The sequence below is a fragment of the Ambystoma mexicanum genome, chromosome 10 (genome assembly GCF_040938575.1).
Source record: "Ambystoma mexicanum isolate Mex_15411 chromosome 10, UKY_AmexF1_1, whole genome shotgun sequence".
Classification (NCBI taxonomy): Eukaryota; Metazoa; Chordata; class Amphibia; order Caudata; family Ambystomatidae; genus Ambystoma; species Ambystoma mexicanum.
In genome coordinates, this window is record NC_090932.1 from 727266254 (window position 1) to 727288756 (window position 22503).

General features: G+C 43.7%; 1 protein-coding gene across 1 annotated transcript in view; it reads left to right on the plus strand.

Annotated features, from left to right (window-relative positions):
- HPS3 (HPS3 biogenesis of lysosomal organelles complex 2 subunit 1) overlaps window positions 1-22503 on the plus strand; it is an 807901-nt gene that overhangs the window by 106215 nt on the left and 679183 nt on the right. Inside the window, exon 3 of the mRNA XM_069618362.1 lies at window positions 21560-21746. Coding sequence (XP_069474463.1) covers window positions 21560-21746 — 187 coding nt within the window. The remainder of the gene's footprint in view (window positions 1-21559; window positions 21747-22503) is intronic.

Below are 22503 nucleotides of genomic sequence, written 5' to 3' on the forward strand. Positions count from 1 at the left end.
AATGTAGCAATCAATATTCTATTCCAATTGCCACCAATTATTGAAAACATTTACTTAAACGGGACAGACCAATTATGTTTGCAATGTGTGTACTGTGTTTCTGGAATAAGGCAGGAATTGGACTAATGTGCTGGAATGGTCAGATTCACTATAAACACACAAGAAGATCCACAAGAATATCTAATGTACTTACTACAAGAACATACCTATAAATGAAATCTTCCAGATTTCATACATATGGAAACATACATGCACTCTCTGCAACCACGCGACAGAGGAACAAATCCCTAATTAACGCTTTGTGTATGTATCCATACCTGTGAATCCATTCCATTTCAGCAACTTGTACAAAATGCAAACCATGGCAGATTATGTACTATTTGCAATTCTGATAATCGTTCCACTTTACAAATTCAGTCACATAGTGAATACGTAATAGTAATGCTTTTGCGTTGCAATGCAGATGGTACCAAAAACAACTGCTAGCTGACTGGATTCACGCATGGACAAGTATCACTTTGTAAGAAAACCTTCAAAACTGTAGGCATAATCTACCACACAGCAGCCACAACCAATGCAGGTCACTACACTGCATACATAAAAAAGAAATGTGGCTGGTTCGAATGTAATGATACTTCCATTACTCTAAAACAAAGATTACCAGCAATTCTTGTAAATGCTTACTTAATATTCTTAAAACCAAAATGTATTTACTAATCTGAGTATAAACATCTACAAAATGTCCTCAATAACCTTTAAATCCATAAATAATAGAATAAGACAACAGCTATCTAACAGTGAAAAACTATAAACAGTTAGAATATGCCAACCGGTATCTAACTACAACCAGACAACTGCAATATACATTTTTCTAAGGAAACCCTTCAACACTTATTTTGTATAAAAATACTCTCGACAACTTCAAAACTATCAACAGTTAGAATACGCCAACAGGTATCTAACTGCCCCAAAATTCTGCAACAACCAAACAAACCGATAAATGAATACTACTAAAATGTAACAAGAAAGAAACAATTAGAATACGCCAACTGGTATCTAATTACAATAGTACCACCACTTCCAAACCAAAAACCATACACCTATTCAATTCCTCCTACTGAAATCAACCACCAAAAATATAGTACCATAAAACCAAAAACCATAAACCTATTCAATTCATCCGACTGAAATCAACCACTGAAATATATTGTACCATAACGTAGAAAGTTTTTTTTTTAATACTGCATGGATTTCTTTTCCCACAGACCTAATGATTTTACGAACAAACACAGGAACTGGGCAAATTGCACAGTACACTGGTTTGAAGCATAGTGCTTGTAAAGTACTAACTATGAGGCCCGACAAAGTACAGAAATGTCTACTGTGCAATGCAATAACTCATTACAAACTACCTTAACTAACGTGATCTTTTCTTTTATCACAGAGAATGAAAAAACAATGTCTGCTCCAATTTCCCATACCATGAAAAAACTGCATGCAACTTCAAGAAAGCAAACAGTAAGTATACAGTGATTGGAGTCACAAACACCGCAACATAATACACCCATGAAGCAAACACCTGGCCACTCGCCACAATCCAAAATGTTTGCTTGCATGGGTGTCTTATGCTGCGATGGTTGTAACCAGTGCCTACAGTCTTGGGTGCATGGCATGGACAAAACACTGCATACAGCCTCAACAAAGCAAACAGTAAGTATACAATGATTGGAGTCACAACCACTTCAACATAACACACCCATGCAAGCGAACACCTGGCCACTAACTACAACCCAAAATGCCTAGAGTCTTACATACCAACATTCTGAACACAGTCCAACAAACCAACTACCACACACCATGTCCAGTGTCATATAAATACTATTACACTACTGGCAACCAGTACAAAACGTTTGAAATCATACCCCCTATGCAGCCCACATACCACAGTCAAAATGTTTGTTTGCATGGGTGTGTTATGCTGTGGTGATTGTGGACATGGTCTAGAGTCTTGGGTTCATTTAGGCCTTTGGCCATGAACCTTGGGTGCATTTAGGCCTTCGTCCATGCACCCAAGACTCTAGGCCCTGACCACAACCACTGCAGCATAACTCACCCATTCAAGCAAACATCTGCCAACTGACCACAACCCAAAAACATAACACAAGCTCCCCAAACCCTATCCACTTCACTTGACATACTAATACAGTACTTGCAGCCAATGCACAAAGTTTTCAATGCATGCCCTCTCCACCCTATACTCGACTAACTACCCAAAACCAATACATCAGAGCATAATACAATACCCAGTAGTGCAGTCAACGATTGGTATGCCCGCGAACAGCCGCGATGACCGCGGACACCGCAGTCACATCACAGCCTTTTCCAACCTAAACAAGTACAGCATTGGACCCATCTCTCACTCCCCCACCCTCTCCAACCATTCTTCCACACCACACACTCCCAAAATTGGATTCCTGCTCTATTCCACGCTGCGCTGTCCGCGGATGTTCGCGGATCCATCATGGTGGGCGCATCGTGAAAATGTGGGGCACCTCACGCTTCACTCCAACCAATCAGCGAACACGTTGCCTGTCTGCGGACATGATGTACACCCTCTTGCCAATCAGTGTCCTGTCCGCGGAGCGAACAGGGAAGTGTTTCCGCGGACCAGACACAGATATCACAAATTTTTTTGGACCTACTTTTTTGTCTTTATAAAAACAAACTACTGGACGGATTTCCACCAAATTTACAAATGCACGCTTTCGAGACCAAGCTGCTGCTCTTGCTGCAAATTTGGTGAAAATCCGCCCAGCGGTTTCGGCTGTAAGTTTGAGCAATGTTTTTCTCCATTCAGTCTATGGGAAAAAATACATTTTGAGACCCCCACTATAACTTTGCCCCCCCTTGACCAAACCTCACCAAACTTTCCCAAAAAATTCAGAGCCGGCCATATTCTTCTGCAGTAACCGGTTTAGCCCATTTACAGAAAAACTAAATTAAGATGAGTCAATAACTTGGGGGCTTATCATGTTTCATTGATATGTGCCAAGGTCAATCCTAAGGTATGATCTTGAAGGTCTGTGAGACCAAGTGCGAGGTCGCCACATATGGTGCTACGCTGTGGGGTTATGTCAATCCTGCGGAAATGCACATTTTTGAAAATCAACTTTTCAAGCGATTATTGGGCCTCTCGGGTTTAGCTCACAATTTCACAGCAGCACATTATGAACTCGGAGCAGGCTATTTGAAGATGCCTAGCGACTTGCTCCACTGTGCATTGGCTACGTATATAGTGTAACCCTAATGGGGTTTTAACACATTTTATCATAAGAACCTTGCTGGACAGAGTTGATTGGTGGAAACCTCCGGAGCTATTTTTCTTCTACAAACAATTGACACTACTACAGGTTACAATACTTTTTTCCTCATCTAACATCCGTTCAGCCGCACAAGAACATTTATACAGGGCTCTGTTTACCCTTTGAGTCAGAAATAAGCAAGAGTCCATGGAGCTTCTGGTTAATGCTAACAGATCTTTAGCAGCCTTAGTCAGATTGATGCATTACAGCCCTATCCTACCTGAATTCATACAAAATCGGACAGGTGACTGATTACAAGAGCTAGATTCAATTGTTTGATTTTGAGGGCAAATGCTGTTAGCCGGACTGGATTTCCAGATACCCCAGGCTGCCTTTTGTGTGGGGAACCTGTTGAAGATATTCTGTATTTGGTAATGTTGTCCGACCTTTTTTTTATCTTCTTTTGACTGACTCTCCGTATGTATCCTGGGCCTTCCTATGTTTTTTAAAGAGGGCAATGTTTGTTAGAAAAGCTGTAATCAGCAATCAGCCGTAAATTGCTATGTGTGCCTTGGTCTTGACCCTTACCTGTTTTAATATTTGATTCCAACTGGTGTTTTCTCATTCTTACTTGATGTGTCGCATTTATCTTGATTTTGTTTAATGACCTTTCACCCAAAGAAATATATGAACTATAAGAATTGTTATGCCACTTAGCACAGTATTTATTGAATTACTTTTCTTCCTTTCTTTTCTTGCAATATTGGCACAATTGTTCAGAATGTTGAAAATTGGTTTAACATATTTAGATTTAAGATTGGAACTGTATGCTCATTTTGTATAGCATGTATAGTTTTTATGGAGGCACTTTTTGCATAATTTGCACACATTGCACATCTGGCACAATTTGTAATGTTGACTGTATGTCATTCAATGTTTTTCTTTTTTTTTCTTTTATTGACTGTATTTGATCTGGTTTTTATTTTGTGCTGTATGGCTTTTATGACCTATCGGTCGAAAATAAAGTGGAATGATGATATCTTCGACATCTTATGTGACATTACCAATAGTTGGAATGTCATCAATGGGAGTGTTTATTTCAACTTCGTGTTGGCTGGTGATATGTTCGCTTTTAAGTTCCCTTTTTGTGTCCCTTTTTGAAAGAATGTTTGTGGTGATTTCTTTTTTTTTCTTTTACCGCTTTCTATTCAGGCTTGTGTTTTCCAGCTGAAATCAAATAACAAGGGACTGTTTGTTTATTAAAGGACCATGTGTTTCATTTTTTAATTTTTTTTTTGTTTATTGTGAGAAACGTACATTTTCTTTAACCATTATTTCACTGAAATATTGTTTTACTTTTGTTACAATTCCACATATTGTACCATACAATTTGGGTTTACTTTTGTTAATTTTGCAGGTTTTACTTGTAAAAAAATGTTTTTATCATATATCCTACTTACAAGATTTGATGATGTTTATGTTCTTTCCTTTTCCCAATATTCTCATCTTCTCTTCATGTTGATGTTTCACCTATAAAAAAAGAACTTGTGTTAAAATAGTAAAATGTGTCTTTTAATGACCTTTATAGTAATAGTAACATTAGAATATTTATTGTAAAATATATATGTAAAATGTTATCAATAAATTACATATTAGAAGATTGTTTGATTTAGTGCACTAAGTAGTTTAAGCGTACAATTTTACAAGCTGCACATTATGTTTAATGTGGGTACTTTTTTATTTGTACGTTGATGATTTTGTACGTACTGTGTGTTTAAGCTGCTACTAAAATTTGTATGCATTTAACAAGAGTTGAAAGTAGACATTATACAAGTATAGCATTTATTATGTATGCTGATGATGTTATATGTACTGTTTGGCATATGCACCTGTCAAAGGTGTAAAGTGCATCACATGTATGCCGTGTTACTAACGTTACATAAGGTATATTATTTTAAGTAGTCACATGTATACATAAATACACTTACCAATGTGAAGCGCATACTTTACAAGTTGTATATTGTGTATTATGCTATTTTTCCTGGTTAGCTTACTCACTTCTATATTATAATTGTAAGGACAAATGTTAAATATGAGATGTACTGTTTACCGTTGTGAGAAACCTGACAGGGTCTCACCCGCTAGTCCCCGGAGATCGATCATCCAGGTGGCCAGGACACAGCGTTCGCTGTTGGATCCAGTTCCTGAGGGTAGACCCAGCGGGAGGATCACCTGGATGGGTGGTCTCCGGGGAGTGGAAGTGGGACATAGTAGGGTGAGACTGGGCATCCCCTTCCTTAGGACACCTATTCCCTGCCTTGCCCAGTAGAATACTTAGAAATTATACCCCCACACCCCTTTTTCTGACACAAACACTTTCTCACGCCGTAAGTGACAACGGACTAACACCAGAGCCGTTTACCTGACCTGTCCCAACACACGTGTCAGCAGAGTCAGGCAATTGCCGATAACCACACAGACGCCTGACTTCCCTTTCCCTTCGGGATAAAAGGCGGAGCACAAGAGCACACTCTGAACAAGGCTGAACGCACAAGGAAGAAGCTACTCTGGATGGCAGGTCAAACAGAGGAAAAAGGCGGTGAAATCCGAAAGGACGACAAGGAGGGAATTGCCATTGCCCTTTTCAACCCAGACCTGTGAAGCCTCTGAGAAAGGAAACATAAGACCGGAAGTCGCAGCTGGTGAATGGTGTGACCGATATCAACGGTACATGGGACCCTCCTGCACTGATAGCCAGGGCGGGGAGATGCGGTTGCCATTGTGGTACTGTCCTGGACTCAGGCGGCAAAAGAAACGCCAATGAGTTCAGCACAGCCTGTGAGTTGGAAGATCGGATAGCAGACTTGACTGTGATAGGCTGAAGGTTGCAGTGGCAACGTCATACATGAAGGAAGAAGATTATTAGACAGAGCTCTTTTTTGTGAATGAACTTGGTATCAGAAATGCAGTGGTCCGGGGCCTTGTGGGAGCTCATTCGAAGGTCACTAGCTGGTACCCCTCTCCTGAACAAAGGGATCGCAGTGAGCTAGGATTGTTGAAACTACAAGTACCAAGAGGCCTTAGGGGAGACTGGCGTGAGGTGTGGAAGTGGTCATGCAATGGTTAAGCCAAACCCCTTGTACAATCGAAATACTCCTACGTCCTGTCCTCTTTCCTCCTTACTTGTGGGACATTCCATCCTTCGGGACCGGCCCGGATCACTTTTGTAAAAAGCATCAAAAATTGTAATTTTTTGGCCTTCTTCTATTTTTACATGGGTTACCACACGTGGCCGTAATCCAGCCCTCCTGAGTTCTGCCCCGCGCATCGCCAATCAGTCCTTTTCTCCGTGCGGTTGGGGCTGGACGCACTAGCATCACTGAGAAGTTTATTTTTTATTCCCTTTGTCCTTCGTTCCTGCTCTGGTTCCTCAGTCATCTAGTCCTCTTTCTATGCTGGAGCATCTGGGATTCGTGTCCTGTTCTTCATGCGAACGTCGCTTCGCTAGGGCGGATCCCCACTCTCTTTGCTTGGAGTGCCTAGGCCCGGAACGTTGTTGGGATTCGTGCTTCTACTGCGACTCCCTCTCCGTCCGGCACTCCAGCGTCATCGTCTTCTTCGGTGGGAGGAGGTGTTTCAGTGCATTCCTCCACCTCATTTCCAGCTTTTCATCAATGAAAAGAAGAAACGCCCAGTAAGTTCTTTACTTTTTAGTGCACCCCGGCCAGGGGATTCGTTCCCGGGGTCTTCCAGGTCCGGGAGGGGCTTGTGTAGCTCTGTCACCAGGGGTTCCTCTGAGGTGCCCTAGGGGCTAATAGGCGTACCGGTGTTCTCCGAGGGTTCCTGCAGCGGACCTGCCAGTACCGGACATAGTTCTGAGGTTCACCTTTTGGGTGCTAATGTTAAGCCCAGCTCGTCTGTGGCTCTGGATACCAGGGTACGCCCTGAGGTCTCTGTTTCTGGGGCTTTCCATACCGAGTCACGGCTCCAATGATGTTGTGATGTGATCTTTCCGAAACATATTGTTGCATGCTTGAACATTACCAGGGTGCCATACAATTCGATTTTTTGCACAATTCAAACCTAGATCTGGAGAAGTGTTTTGATAAGAACAAGCACCTCTTAAGAGGTTTATGTCTCCTTCTAGCATTTTATGATCGCTCAAAGTTGTCGCAGTTATATTGAATGTTTCTACTAGGCTAACAATAATTTCCGTACTAAAGATGTAATCAGTTGCTGAGGTCTTATTGCCCGATGACCAAGTACTGTAAGGCACTTCCGGTTTGAGTATGGAATGTAATGAGACAAGACCCCATGAGATGAATAACAAATTCCAGATTAGCAAGTCATTTTTTTTTTGAATGCCGCCGCTGTAATTTTTCAAAGAGAATCTCCCTCATGCTTTGACTCGTTAAAACTTTCTCTAGGTGTCACTGATAGATTCTCTATGACTAGATCACTGTCTGAATGCAAATCACCCCGAGTCATATTTGGATTAAAGTTACCCATAACCAGTATGTGAAGAGCTTTACATTTCGAAGAGCATTTTTCCATAATTGCTTCCATTTTCAGAATTGGCTCATACAACTTTGCACCAGGAGACCATTACACCTTCAGAATCAGCAAATGAGAAATTCCCTCATTACCCTCCACCTTTACCAATGAGCTCAAAACACGAGGAGCAATTACAAATGTTTCAACCATGTGCAAACCCATACCCAGCTTTAAGGTGGTCAAGAGGCCTCCAGACGGGCGGCCCCTTGATCCCTTAGTAGCTGAAATATAGCAACGCACAAAGCCATCAAGATGCACTGGTGTAAGTAACCATGTTTCCTGAATGCACAAGAGATTCTTACTCCTCAATTTTTTACATAGTTCATGCAAGGAGAATAAATGTGTGTTACCTCTTGAGTTCCAACACAAAATTGCTAATCTATTGTCTTGGTTAAAGCTGTTGTTTCAGTGTTTGAAGCTGGCAGATAGAATCTCTTAATGTTAAGGCTAGCCATCGCCAGCTGGATTCTTGATCCCCACTGAATTCCCCTTCAATTTTTTGTTGTTGATTAGAATTGTCTTGTGACAAACGTGGTGCGATTTGGGGAAAGGCCTCCCTCTCTAAGTTGCCTTCACTGAAAATCAGCAAGTCAAAGCCCAAACTATTCAGCTGCTCAACCTCTGCCAGTACTTTTTGGAAGACCATTTTTAATGAAAAACTAGTCTTACATGATCAAAGCACATAGGATGGATGAAGTCAACTCTCTTAATATCCACACTTGATAGATTTTTTAGTGACGATATGTCATTTAATAGGGCAAGAGAGCGTGCTCTATTCATGATATCTGCAATCGAATAGAGGATATAAAGGACACTAGGGGGGTCCGGATCGGCCGACTTTCTCCACGTTATGTATCGTAAGTCTGTCTGGAGATAGCTTTTTGGACTAAACTCTGTTTTTTTCACCTGTTTGATGCCTGCATTTACCTTTGTCTAAAACTGGTAGAGACACCCCTGTGGAGCTTTGTACTGGCTCTGTAGTATTTTGGATGGAGATTGGTATAATAGGCTGCAAGGTTGCCTTTGGGTCCCTCATTGGAGCGGCATATGCTTCCGCGTTGACATTCGTTTGGGTTTTAAGGGGCGGAATAATGGGACCCTTTATTTTCTGTAAGTCTACTGCTCCCCCTTCTTTCCTAAATTGTTCTTCTATAGTAGGCCGAATGAGAGAATTTATGTTACTTTCATTAGGCCTGTCGGATGCCAATCGATACTCTGATTGTACACTTGCATCCTTGTCACTTGTCAAATCAACTATCTGGTTAGGCACGGGGAAACTTTCTGGCCCAGTGATAGGCTTATGCAACTGTTGATGGAGGGGTAGTGTGGAGTCAGTTTGTGCGCTATCCGATTCTGTTTCTGCAAGTTTAATTGCTATTGCTGGAGTCGGAGTTCCTAGCACAGCCGCTGCAATGTCGGTAGAAAGAATTTTTGGTTTTGCAAACAATTCATACATTTCCCGCTGCTCTCCCATTTGAGAGTGTGGCTTCTATGATTGAAAAGGATTTGAATTGTTGTGGGTGAGAACAATCTGAACCCTTTGGAACTGCTATATTTTTTTTCTTTGCTGCTTTATGGTGCATCTCCTCTGAAAGGGTGTTAGAAGGAAGGCTATACGTGCCAATATTCGTTTCAGGGGGAGTGATCACCCCTCCCTTCTTTACCACTACTATCCCGGGTGTATGTAATAGGTCCTTTTCCTCTATAATACATTTTCTCCAGGTATTTTTGGAAGCTTTTTTCCTTCGATCATGAAGAGCGGACAGCAATTTGTTTTTCTTACTTTTTTGCGATTTTATTTATTTTTGTATTTTTTTTTCTCACTTTTTGAAGAAGTTGATTTTTGTATATGAGGAATAGAGTTTCCAAAACTGAAGGTAACTCTGTAGATGGAGCTGCTACCCCCTGTTTGTTATTCTGAAGTCCAAATGAGTTTTTAGGAATATTAGTTTTGTCTCCCCATAGCTGAACAAGCTTATTTGGGAGAGCTTCTAAAATATTTGTACCCATTTTAGATGTTGCTAATAGACACTCCAATAGAATTCTCATTTCAAAATAGCAAGTGGATTGATCTTTTAACTCCTTCAATATTAATAGGAAAGTCCCCGTCTTGTCCACTTGCTGAGAAGATTGCTTACTGGCCTTTATGGTCAAGTGGGTCTTCTGAAGAGCCTGCGACACAATTCTAAGGTGTTTCACATGATCCTCCCAGGTGGCACTGAAAACTACTATATTATCCAGATATGCAAGACGGAATTCATCCAACCCATTAAGGACATGATTCACAAGTCTCTGAAAAATGGCAGATGCATTTCCTAACCCAAAGAGCATTACCCTGAACTAGTAAAGGCCTTCTGGAGTTGAGAATGCTGTCTTCTCCATGACATGTTCTGCTAGGGCTATTTGCCAATAACCTGCAGTGATGTCAAATGTGCTCAGGTACTTGGAGGTACCCAAAGTATCCACCAGCTCATCAGTGCTAGGTAAGGGGTGTACATCTGTCTTGGTGACAGCATTCAGAGCCCTGTAATCCACACAGAACCTCAACTCAGAGGAACCTGCTTTTGGTACCAGAACCACAGGACTGGACCAAGGACTACTGGAGGGTTCAATCGCCCAAGGATCTAACATTTTGTTGATCGCTGCCTTGATGTAAGATATTGCCTTATCTGTCATCCTGTATCCCCTACATTTTGGTAGGTACACGATCTTGTGTGTCAATATCATGTTTGCACCAAGGTGTCAAACCAGGAGCTAGGGAAAACAAGGGGGAGAATTGCCTCAGCAAGCTTCTCACCTCATCTTGCTGAACAGAAGTCAGGTGAGGGGCCACTTTGACGCCCTCAATGGAGCTGTCTGAAGGACTGCCCTGGAACAGATCAGGAAGGGGTTCCGACTCTTCCTCCTCTACATCTGAAGCCAACAGCGTTTCAACTCTTGGGATGAATGCCTTCAGCCTATTCACATATCACATTTTTGGAGCCTGTCCAGCCCTTCCAAGGTCCACTAAATATTAACCTCACCCAGTGACTCCCCCACTGTATAAGGGCCTGACCCATCACCCTGTAAAGCTCTAGGCTTTACAGGGTTCATGATCAGAACTTGCTGGCATGGTGTAAAGTTGATCAGGGAAGCCTTCTGATCATACTAGTGTTTCACCAGAGCTTGCCCAGCCTTCAACTTCTCACTAGCCTGACCCATCAGGAGGACTATTGTTTTTCTTAGACCTAGCACATAGTCCACTACATTGGTAATGATAGGGGGAGTAGGCATCTCCCATCCCTCCTTGACTATAGCTAAGGGTCCCACCCCTTCTTGAGGTACCTCTGTAGGCAAACAACAAGCAGAGTAAAAAGAGATCCAATTTCCTCCTCTGGTGCTCCTCCAGAGCCCCAATCATGCTTTTGAGGGTTCTATTGAACCTCTCAACTAAACCATTGGTGTGAGGGGGATATGCTGGGAAAAACGTGTAAGTAACCTCACACCCCTTCCACATGGCTTGCATGTACTTGGACATGAAGTTGCTGCCCCTATCAGGCACAAGTTCTTTAGGGAAGCCAACCCGAGTGAATAAGCCAATTAAAGCTTTTGCAACTGACTTGGGAGTTGATCTTTAATGGGATGGCCTCAGGATACCTGGTGGCATGGCTGGCCAGGATAAACCTATTGCCTGAGGATGTTGGAGGGTCAAGGGGACCAACTATGTCAATCCCTACCCTTTTAAATGGTAACCCCACAACTTGAAGTGTTACCTGAGGAGCTTGGATTGTTGTGCCTTTTTTTCCAGATAACTGGCATGTGGCACAACTCCAGCAGTGACTTTCTACTTGCACGCCATCTTGGGCCAGTAGATGTGCATGGCTAACCTTAGCTTGGTTCTCTTGATGCCAAGGTGACCAGCAAGGGGGACTTCATGCACCAGCCAGCTGCAAGAGGAAGGGTCTTACATGAAAAGGAACCACCAATCCACTATGGTCTCCTTCTGTAGACTCTGTGGGCTCACTGTAGAGGAGTCCACCATGTGCTTCCCAGGACGTTCACCCTCAAGCTGGGAGCAGGCCTGTCTCCTTAGGCCTTCCAAAGATGGGCACTCACGTTGGCCCATACTAAACTCAACTCTATCAGGACCACCTTCCACCATTCAACTTTGGAGTTCAGGTTGGTCATTTGGATTAAGAATTTCAGGCAACACCTCTTCCTCGTCAGGTTCAGGTGTTTTGCCAACTACCTCCACCTCAGTGCTAGGTGAGTTAGGGAGGATGTGTTCTTTACCTCTCCTGCCTTTCCTGACTCCTTTAGCCTTGGGTTTGCCCTTTAGCTTTGGGCTTTGCCAATGCAGCACTAGTTCTTGACTTTGTGCATGGTTTCTCTGCTGTGTCACTTACAAGGCCGAAGTCTCTGAGATCATTCCCCAGCAGGACCTTACCTGGGACTTGCCTCTGTATGCTCACTGGAATCCTGACCATAGTACCATGTATAGTAATATTTACAGGCATTACTGTGAACTTGAGAGGTGGGCCTTCAGCTAACTTGGTGGGCATCAAAGGAGCTCTGACAAGTTCCTCTGGGTTTACCAATGTGGAATTCACCACAGTTCTGCTGGACCCACTATCCCTAAGGGCAGGAGTATCTACTCCATTGATTAGCACACTGTCCTTAAAGTAGTGCTTTGCATTATCTGAAATGCTAGCATAAGCCTCTGAGACTTTCTGGCTCCCAGGAACCCTGGAGAACTAGGACTAACTCAAATTCTATCCCACTGGGGAAGGAGTCTGAGGAGAGGGATACCCCTGTGATCAACCCTTCCTCATAGGAGGGGAAGGCCAGACTCAGAGTGGACCCCCATAGTTTTGACCTTACATCTGGGGTCCCCCTTCACATGGTCATTTGCTCCACATGCCACACAAGATCCACTGGGTCTTGGGGCATAGGGAGGCCTACTATAACCAGAGTTCTATCTGGGAGGATAACTCCCACTAACTACCCTGAACATTCTCTTGTGAATTACCCTTGAATTTTGTTTTGTGGCTCTTTTGAGAGGAAGTTTTATCAGATCCCGACCCTCTTTATCTTTGTGCTTTTTCCCCTCCTCCTGCTTACCAGGAGTAGTCTTGTCCTTATGGGACACTCTGTGTGACATCCATAAATCTGCTTCAATGGCCAGCTTCTTATGATATAACTCCTTTGAATCAGCCAAGTGCTGCTTAAGCTCAGGGGAACAAGATGCAAAAATATGTTCAAGCATGACTAAACATATCAGACCCTCAAAGGTGGAGACATTTTAGCCTTCAATATAGCCAGTCAAGTTTTTCAAGGAATCAGTAACATAGGACACCCAAGTGTTACCTTTTTTCTTTTTTTGTCATTCTTTGAATCTTTTTAAGTATTGGACAGGAGTCTTCCCAAACTTTAAGCTGAGAGTTTGCTTTAATTTTGCAAAGTCTACTCTTTCAGCCTTAGACATTTCCATAATGGCACAGGAGCCAGAATGGGGTAGTTGGCTGAGCAAAACAGAAAGGTGATGGCTGGAAGGTTTTGAATTAATCATAACCACGGGCGAAGCTCTTGGCAACTCTCCAGACCATCGTTCTTCAGCCTGCCAGGCCATTACAGAAGGGGAAAAACCATATGCAAATCAGGCTTGGTCCTACACCAAAAGGGGCAGTCCAGCCCGAACTGCAAGGTCACATCCCTTCTGCACAAGACCACAAGCATCCCCAGACATGTTTCAGCCTTGTTGGGCGTCATCAGTGAGGAGTAGCTTGGCAAAAAACGGTGGTGTGGAAGGTTGCCCAGAGCAATTGCCAGTGGTTTAGATTCATTCGAAACCTTCCACCCATCACTTTTGTGGTCAGTTTGTTTCTCCTTGTGAGAGAGGGTATGCCCAGACGTGGATTCCCTTGCTCGCTGCGCCACAGGCAACCAGGCTGCACCTCACAGAGGAGGTCCAACAAGGCCGAAACATGTCTGGGGTTGCTTGGTTTTCTGTGCAGAAGGGACCTGGCCTAGCAGTTCGGGCTGGGCTGCTACCTTTGGTGGCGGCAGCTGCTGACTGATTTGCACATGGCTGGTCCCCTTTTGCAATGGCGCAGACGGGCTAAAAAACGGTGGTGTGGAAGGTTGCCCAGAGCAATTGCCAGTGGTTTAGATTCATTTGAAACCTTCCACCCATGTGGTCAGTTTGTTTCTCCTTGTGAGAGAGGGTATGCCCAACGTGGGTCCCTTGCTCGCTGCGCCACAGGGAACCAGGCTGCACCTCACTGAGGAGGTCCAACAAGGCCGAAACATGTCTGGGGTTGCTTGGTTTTCTGTGCAGAAGGGACCTGGCCTAGCAGTTCGGGCTGGGCTGCTACCTTCGGTGGCGGCAGCTGCTGACTGATTTGCACATGGCTGGTCCCCTTTTGCAATGGCGCAGACGGGCTAAAAAACGGTGGTGTGGAAGGTTGCCTAGAGCAATTGCCAGTGGTTTAGATTCATTCGACACCTTCCACCCATCACTTTTGTGGTCAGTAGTTGACTGAGCAGCCATGCAATCTTGTCAGCATCCACAACCTCTTGAAATTCACTTGTATACTCAAATGCAGTCACCCAGTCCATAATGTCATTCTTCTCGTCATATACATTGAGCAGATCTTAGATCTTTAGGAAATTGTGGATGAGAGGAGGACCCAGACCCATGTACAGATCCCTTGGAGGAGCCAGTTGTAGCCTGAAGCTTGGTCAGTTCCAACTGGTGATCCCTGTCCTTCAGTTTTTCTACCTGCTCAACTTTCAGCGTTGCCATGTTGAACTCCTGCTCCTTCTGCTTAAACAGCACTTCTTGCTTCTTGGATTCAAGCATGGCATCAGCATCAGAGCTGGCAGAGAAAACTTGGGACAACACATCCTCCCTGTCATCGTGGGCCCCATGGATGAGTGCAGCGACAGACTTGTCAGATCTGTCAGTGAGAGCAGCCCCACCGGCTTCTGCACTTTCATCTGAGGTAATGGCATCAAGTTGCACCTCTTGCCAATCCTTGATCCTTTGTCTCATTTCAATCTTTGTACCTTGAGCAGGCAAGCCTCTCTCAGTACACATCATTCTCAATGTTTCTGACTTGGAAGCATTCAAGGTTATGTTGGTTATTGTTTCCATGTTTTAGGTTGTTAGCTTTTACTGTTACGTTACTACTAAGGTCAATATGTGTCCTGTGTAAGTGTAATCAGAGTACTTTTACCAGTGCGCAACACAGGATGCCTTTGATCCTATCCCACCACTGCCATCAATTTGTTAAGATGGATTTCTGAACCTCTGCCCACCAGGTCAAAGTTCAGAAATTCATCTTAACAGCCGTTCTGGAAATAAGGGTGCCGGTAAACTCACCGGCACCCTTGTTTCTGGACCGGCAAACTAGGGGTTTGCCTGCCGTAGCCGCTGTGCTTCAACAGGTCTTACCCTGCTGGCACATCGGTCACAGTAGGAAAAGCCGTCACGGAGCTTCCGTGTCCCCACTTCCATAGCGTCCTATTGGATTCTATGGGAGTGGGTATTAACAAAATTACTGGCGCCTGACTTCCTGGCCGCCGGACTTGTAATAGCGCTGTGGCACCGAGAAGTCAAGCACCTGTAATTTTTTATGGGTCTGGCGGCAACCCGCCGGTAGCACCGGCAGTGTTTCTGCCAGACTGGTAATGAAGCCCACTGGCTTCAAATATGAGAGGATGCTCGACTCATAATAAATGATATCCTGTCAAAATAACCAACAAGAAGGACAATCACGATAGGAAAGGAAGACAACATGATCATCTACATGAAACATCCTTTCAATAATAATATGTTAATGTTAAAGGATATTTGTACCACGCACTATCACCACCGGAGTGGTTCCTTGGCGATCTGGCGGCTCTGAAAGAGGGAGAGGGGGCTGAGTTAGTGGGAATAAGCTGGAAAAGTGCAAGAGAGCAGTGATGTGCTGATGGCAGCCTCAGCCCAGTGGGTCCGTCGGCTGGGTTTGGGGTGTTTTATGGTCGGTAATCGTGTGCTGTTGTGCAAGTCTATGTGGGGTTCTGTTTGTTGTTGCAGTGTAGTGAAGTTAGTGCGGATTGCTGCGTTTTAGGCTTGTGGTTGTGTTTGGTTAGAATTTGAGAAGTGTATGCAGAGGGATGAAATTGTTAGTGGATTGGTTAGTTGGCATTGCTTTCCTTGCAGTTATGTCTGTCTGATGTTTGCTATCATTCACTATTCCATCGTTGCTAATTTTCAATATTCTGTCTAGAAGTGAGGCAGGCTGATGATCACGATTCCAATCAAGTGTTGCACTTGCCATCATTTACAGTTTCATCCAAGTGTGGCGCATGCTTACATTCACATTTCTATCTAGATGTGACGCAAGTTAAAGTTAGGAATTTCATCGAAGTGTGGTGCATGCTAACATTGTTACACCTGTCTAAAGATGACGCGGGCTAATCTTAACATTTCTGTATAGATATGGCACTAGTTAACATTGGCTAGTGTGTTAGTGCGCAATGCAATGCAACATTTACAGTCAGGCCAAGAATGGAATTAGGCTTGTGGTCACAAATCTCTCTATGAATGCATGGCGTAATTCTATGGTAGTCTACGTTATGGAGAGGTGAGGTAGAGTGGCGAGGGCTTTCTAGAGTAGAGTAATTGCTCTGCACCCCACCCATGCCACACTTAGTTTTGTTGGTGTTTGTTGGCTGCTTTTGATTGATTGATATTTTATTTCTATCGCGCTCATACACAATTGTTTCAGAGCGCGACAACTTGGGGCTGCTGGCTTCCTTTGCTTCTCCTGCGGACACCTGTAGACATGCGTTGGAGCCGCTACTGTAGGAGCTGCCCTTTGCCAAGGACCATTAGCTGAGGGGGCTGCCGGGCAGAGGGCTGCCCTGGGAAGGTCAGTTATGACCAGGTGGACGCACCAATCAGGTGAGGTGGGTGGCTTGGAGGGGGAGGTTGGGACTGTGAAAAGGCCAGACACAAACAAAGGACTAGACCCCACAGACGGCACCCTTTGGATGCAGCCCAGAACAGAAACAACGGGCTCAGAAGCCAAAAGAAACACTAGACAGACAACAGATTGGCACACAGTGCTCACCAAAAAATATAGATATATAAAAAATTAAATAAATTAAAACATTTTTTAAAAAAATATATATATTAGAAAAAACACACACCACTCCAAAAGAGTGCATAAAGCATGCCAAAAACGGATTACAATCATTGTGAAACTACTCACTCAGAATCAACCAGCCCCTAAAGGTGCTTCCACACTGGTTTCTCCTGCACATAAAAGTCCTACAGACAGAACTAGTCATCTCTGCTAAAAAGTGCCCATTGGGATGCAATCGAAAATGTAGAATAGCATGCAACGCACTCCTTATCTGCATGTGACCGGGCATGCATAATAGCATGTGCATTATCTTGCAGTGCACTATTTATTAGGTATGTTCGGACTTCGTTCTGTCAAAACTCCCCCACAACCCCAAGGTCTTTGAGGCCATGACAATTACAAATGTCACATAAAGTAGCAACCTATGCATGACCCCTGCCTCGCTGTGCACCCCGCCCCCCTTTCAGTAAAGCAGGTGCACCTGTACTTTCATAGAAGGAAACCTTATCCGGGGGTTAAACTTGACCTTTGACTTTGAAACCAAAGGTAGCTGTCTAGACCGTCTGTTTATTTTTTTGTCAGCCGGTGACGGGGGCAAATTGTTATTGTGGGCTCAAGGTGGGGCTGTCATTGAAAACCAAGTTACGCTTTCCATCTCCAGGAAAACACGGATGTCGATGGATTCTGCATCCGCCTGCGGTGTTTAGTCAAAGATGGGTCTCAATTTCAAGACTTTGAAGATGAGCGGTCACCCCCGGGACATGATAATGATCCCTTTCACGGATGGCGGGAGCCCCATGGGGTGCAATCGCAGCCCAGGCTTGGGCGATGGCCTGTCCGGCTGGACATTGACATTTGCATTCTGCAATTAACCATGGAACAGCTCAGACAGCTAGTAGGCCAAACAGGCAGCGGGCAGGTCTGCTCGGGTCAAGGTCATGGTAACCGATTATGGTGGATGTAAAATGGATGTGGTCCCAGTCATAACTTCAAGAAGAGTTCAGGGGCCCTGAGAGATGCACGAGTAGACTGCTACACTCCAAAAATAAAAACAGCTCACCTAGAGTGCAGCAGTACCAATGGGCAGAGCTATCGCTAGGTGGGGCCTGGAGGGGAGGGTGGTTATATCCCCGGGTCTTTTGGTTGTAGCCCTGGATAAAAGCTCAGGGGCTACAACCAAACGGCCAGCCAGCCCTGACATTAGCATAGCCTAGATCAACACACCTGCCAACAGGTACGAACCGGAAGCCAAATTATGCTTTTTAATTTGTTGGTAAGCATTTCCTCAGCCGAAGAACAATTCTACTCGTGGCGTTCTGAACTGTAAGCAGATGTATCATTTCATAAGAAGGGAGTTCCCAAATTTCCCAAAAATGTAATTGTATTATTTCCACAATAAACTTCATGGTACTTTATAGACCTGGAAAGGAAGACAGGGCGGGTCCCTGCGGGGATATGAATGGAAGGTGAACACATATTTCTGTAGCGTGCGCTTAACTTGATGAGCTATCCTTGCAGCTTAACTTGCTGAGCTATCCTCGAGGCTATGTTAAAAGATCAACCTCAATCAAAGTTGACATGATATGGCATTTATAACGCGCCTATACACAAGTGTTTCAATGCGCGATGAGGCAAGGGAGGGGAACAGAGGGAAGACAGAGACAACGATTTTACGGGGCCAGGTGACATTGAGATTCCGAAAGTGCAGGGGAGGGGGGTCGAAGGGGAAATGCAGTACATAGGATAAACAGTAAATAATAAAAACCAAACGATAAATAAGTGCGGCCAGCTGGTGGCAGGTGCTAGGGTAAGTGCAGACATCAGGTGTCAAGTGCTGGTAGGGGGGTTTAGGGCTACAGAAATAACCCCAGGGGGGCATTGCCTGGGCCCGAGAATAGAGGGTAGCAAGGTGACCAGTGGAGTTTCAGTTAGGAGTTAAGCAGGGGAGAGGAGGAGAGAAAGCAGAAGCAAAGGAAGGTGCTTCCCGAACCAGAGATGGAATAATAGATAATAGAATACCATTTGATAAGGACGTAGGAAACACTGGTTAGTAAATCCATTTTAACAGTATTTATTGTAAAGCTGAAGCTGCAGTATGTTGATACACAGATTGCAAATGTGCTTACATCTCGAGCTATCAAAACGAGCAAAGTTAAAGCCATAATAATTTAACATGCTAATAGTCTGAGTGCTTAATCTGAAGATTGCAAAGCGGTTCAGAACGGTTGCATGCAGTAACATCGGGTAGTTACTGCAACACCAAAAAGATGCCAGTGATTACAATGCAAACTTTTCTGACGCTCGAAAATCTATATTTTGTTTCATAAACCACATCTCTGTTTACGAGTCTTTCTTGTCGTATCACTCTATTTACTAGTGTTCCATTTGTTTCTAAGCACTTTCAAATTTGATAGGCATACCTACTCATCACTATTGCTAATTCCCTGCTTGCTGTTATTGTTGATCGCTTGCTTGCTTGTAAGTGTTGCAGATTCTGCTTGATAGCCTTATTCTAATCACATCTGTCTGGAGAATAGGGAGATCAAATGATTTGCCCATGGCCAGAGCGTTTTGATAGGTAGCTGGGAATGGTTCCAAAGTCTGCAAGTGTACTGCTAGGCTGCATCATCCCCCTTCTGCAAATCTTCAATCATTTTGAATCGCTTCGAGTAAATGTAAACTGTTATATTGGTCTACAGTTTTTTTCTTAATATAACGTAAGGCAATTCATTGCTTTACAAAGAGCATAATGGTAATGTGCCCAATATCACACAATTTTGGTCAAGCGGGAGTGGAATTCATATCCCCTTGTTCCGAATCCAGTAGTTTTGCCACTAGGCCACATCCCCTCTCTCTTGGCCAGCCTTTTTGCTTTCATAAAGGGCTTTATTTTGGACTTCATTTTATTTTCTAAGCAGCCCAACTTTGATGGACAAGTAAACAAAAGGGCTTGGAGGTATAGCGATTTGTTGAAAAACACACAATTTTGCTCAAGTGTGGCGGCCAGGTTTAAAATTCAGAACGTCTGTTTCCAAAATTGTCTACTTATCCACTAGAATTGTTCATTTCCATCCTTCATTTCCCTTTCCTCCCTCTCTCTCTGTACCCCCTCGCAGCTCTCCTCTCCAACGCTTTAACTCTCTGCTGCCTATTTACACTCCTCCCAAGTACCTGTATGAACGATCTCACTACCTCAACAACTGCCTCGTGTAGCATTCCACTTCCCCTTTTTTGTACATTTGCCTTCTGAACTGTACCAGGCTCCCACTGCCCCAAAACCGACCTAGCCCATTGCCTTTGAACTGGCCATGCCACTCTCGCTGCTCGTGCAACTGCCCCATGTACCGGTCTTGTGCCCTTTGATTTACTTAATATCACTTATTGCTCCAGAACTATTGTATTGCCCCTGTCGTTCATTACCTACAGAACTGGCCATGCCCTTTTCTGCTACTCTCTAATTTTCCCCATGTCTCTCTCATTGCCCTCAAATTGCTCCATAGCTGAACTGCACGATGGCAGGTTTTACTGGGCGCCAGTGTGCTCCGCGCCACTCGCATTGCTTCTAAAAATGCTGCATGGCAGGTTCCTCTGCCTCATGCCATTCCCCTGCACCCCAAAACTAAACTGCCCCATTGTCCCTGATATGGCTAATTTCACTGGCATTTTCCCAAAACTGCCCATTTCACATCCCACTCCCTCTAACTTGCCCCATTTTATTTATTAATAATGTGATTTAATTAATTACAACTTTACACATTTACGTAAAAAACGTTTAGCTTATACAGATTCCAAAAAGAACAATACATTACCTTACTCCCTCATTTGTCCAATGAGCACCTACCACTACCCAATTCTATAGTTGCCCCAGAACTGCTCCAAGGCCCCTGAACCGCAGCATGGGCCTACACCGAGTGGTGATCAAATTCTGCAGAGCTACCCAGAGCTACCCAAGTGATAGCAGTGTTTTTGCTTGAACCCCTTTAACTGACTTTGACCTCCAACCTGGAGGGACTGCTTTGCACTCTTAATACATGCGAGGGAACTTCACAGAGTACCTTTTTAGTTACTCAAAGCGTTCTGCAAATATTTAGATTTCCCCACCCCCTGGCAAATCAGGCTAACCAAATACATGTGTGGGTCATTGGAGTCCCCAAGTTCCACCACGAACCGGGAGTTTGGTTTTGGGAGCCTTCCTGCTGCTAATGCGACAGCATTAGAAATGGAATGCATTTTTATTACTAGCACAAGTCTGGCGCAGTGGGTGGCTGGGTACTACCATGTGGTTGCTGTCTCGAGATGTTACTGTGATTGACCACCAGAAACGGCAAGAAGAACATGTGAATAGTTGTAATAAGAGAAAAAAAATCACGTCAGGTTCTCCAACTTCTGTTAGTAAACATGTGTGAGTTTGCATCACTTTACAAACAAGCATGCATTGATTATATGTAAACCACTTTATTCTCCTTGGTGTCAAAACCGTGTGAGGTACGCGTGCCAATTGTTCGAAATGTATTGGGAACCCTTCCCTCCCTCCATTGATGCTACTGCTGTGACAAAATGCCATTCATTGCATTTGTTTATTTATAGACCCAAAAGCCTCAATGTTGGAGGCACCACCGTCTACAGATGAGTTGGACGAATTTGTTATCTGCCAGAGGCCGGTAGAGCTCATTGGAAAAGAAAGTAAATCTTCTCGAATTTCGGTCAAGTTAGAATCGACAGGGCTCACCGAAGAAGGCACCATAGATTACCAACTTCACTACATATTGTACAGGTGAGGTGTAGCATGGGTTTAATGATCATTTGTCATTATTCATTTTGCATATTCCAAATTCTAAGTCCTTGGTAAAGTGAGCTTACTTGTTTCTATTTGTATTTTGCATATTTTCTCAACTTGAATATTTCATACCAGACTTTCTAATATAGCTACCATTGTTCTGACTACATTCTTACCAAATATAGGTCAGAGTGTTTACCAGGATGCACCATTTCATTTTCATAGGACAGCTGGTGTTATATGCCTCACATTAATTTACGATATTATATTTTTTAAGTGCAAACCTTTTAACATTCTGTGTTAAAGCGAGATTCGGATTGGTGGGTAGTTTGAAATCTAAATGAGGATTACTCATGTCACTGTAATACATTCTGCATTGCCTCCTTAAACTTGCTGTACTGTGCTAAAACGTAGGCTGGAAACAGAATAGCTGGTGAGAATATTCAACTGTAAGGTTTCTGATACCTTATGAGACATTCCACTTTCAAAACTTTGGATTAGTGGGTAACGCAGTTAAAAATGATATTTTGTAGCCGGTGAGAGAGGTGCACAAAATAGAACATTATGCAGAGTGATGAAAACAAAACCAGACCTAACACTTTTTGGATAAAGTAATGCACTGTTAAAATAGATCTCTTGGGAATTTCCCAGAGATGTTGCAGCTTGACGGTAAAACACCTATGCAGTTTTTCTCTTTGACGGTTGACAAGCATAAAGATGAACAGTGGGACATTCGTTTTCTCAAAATGGATAG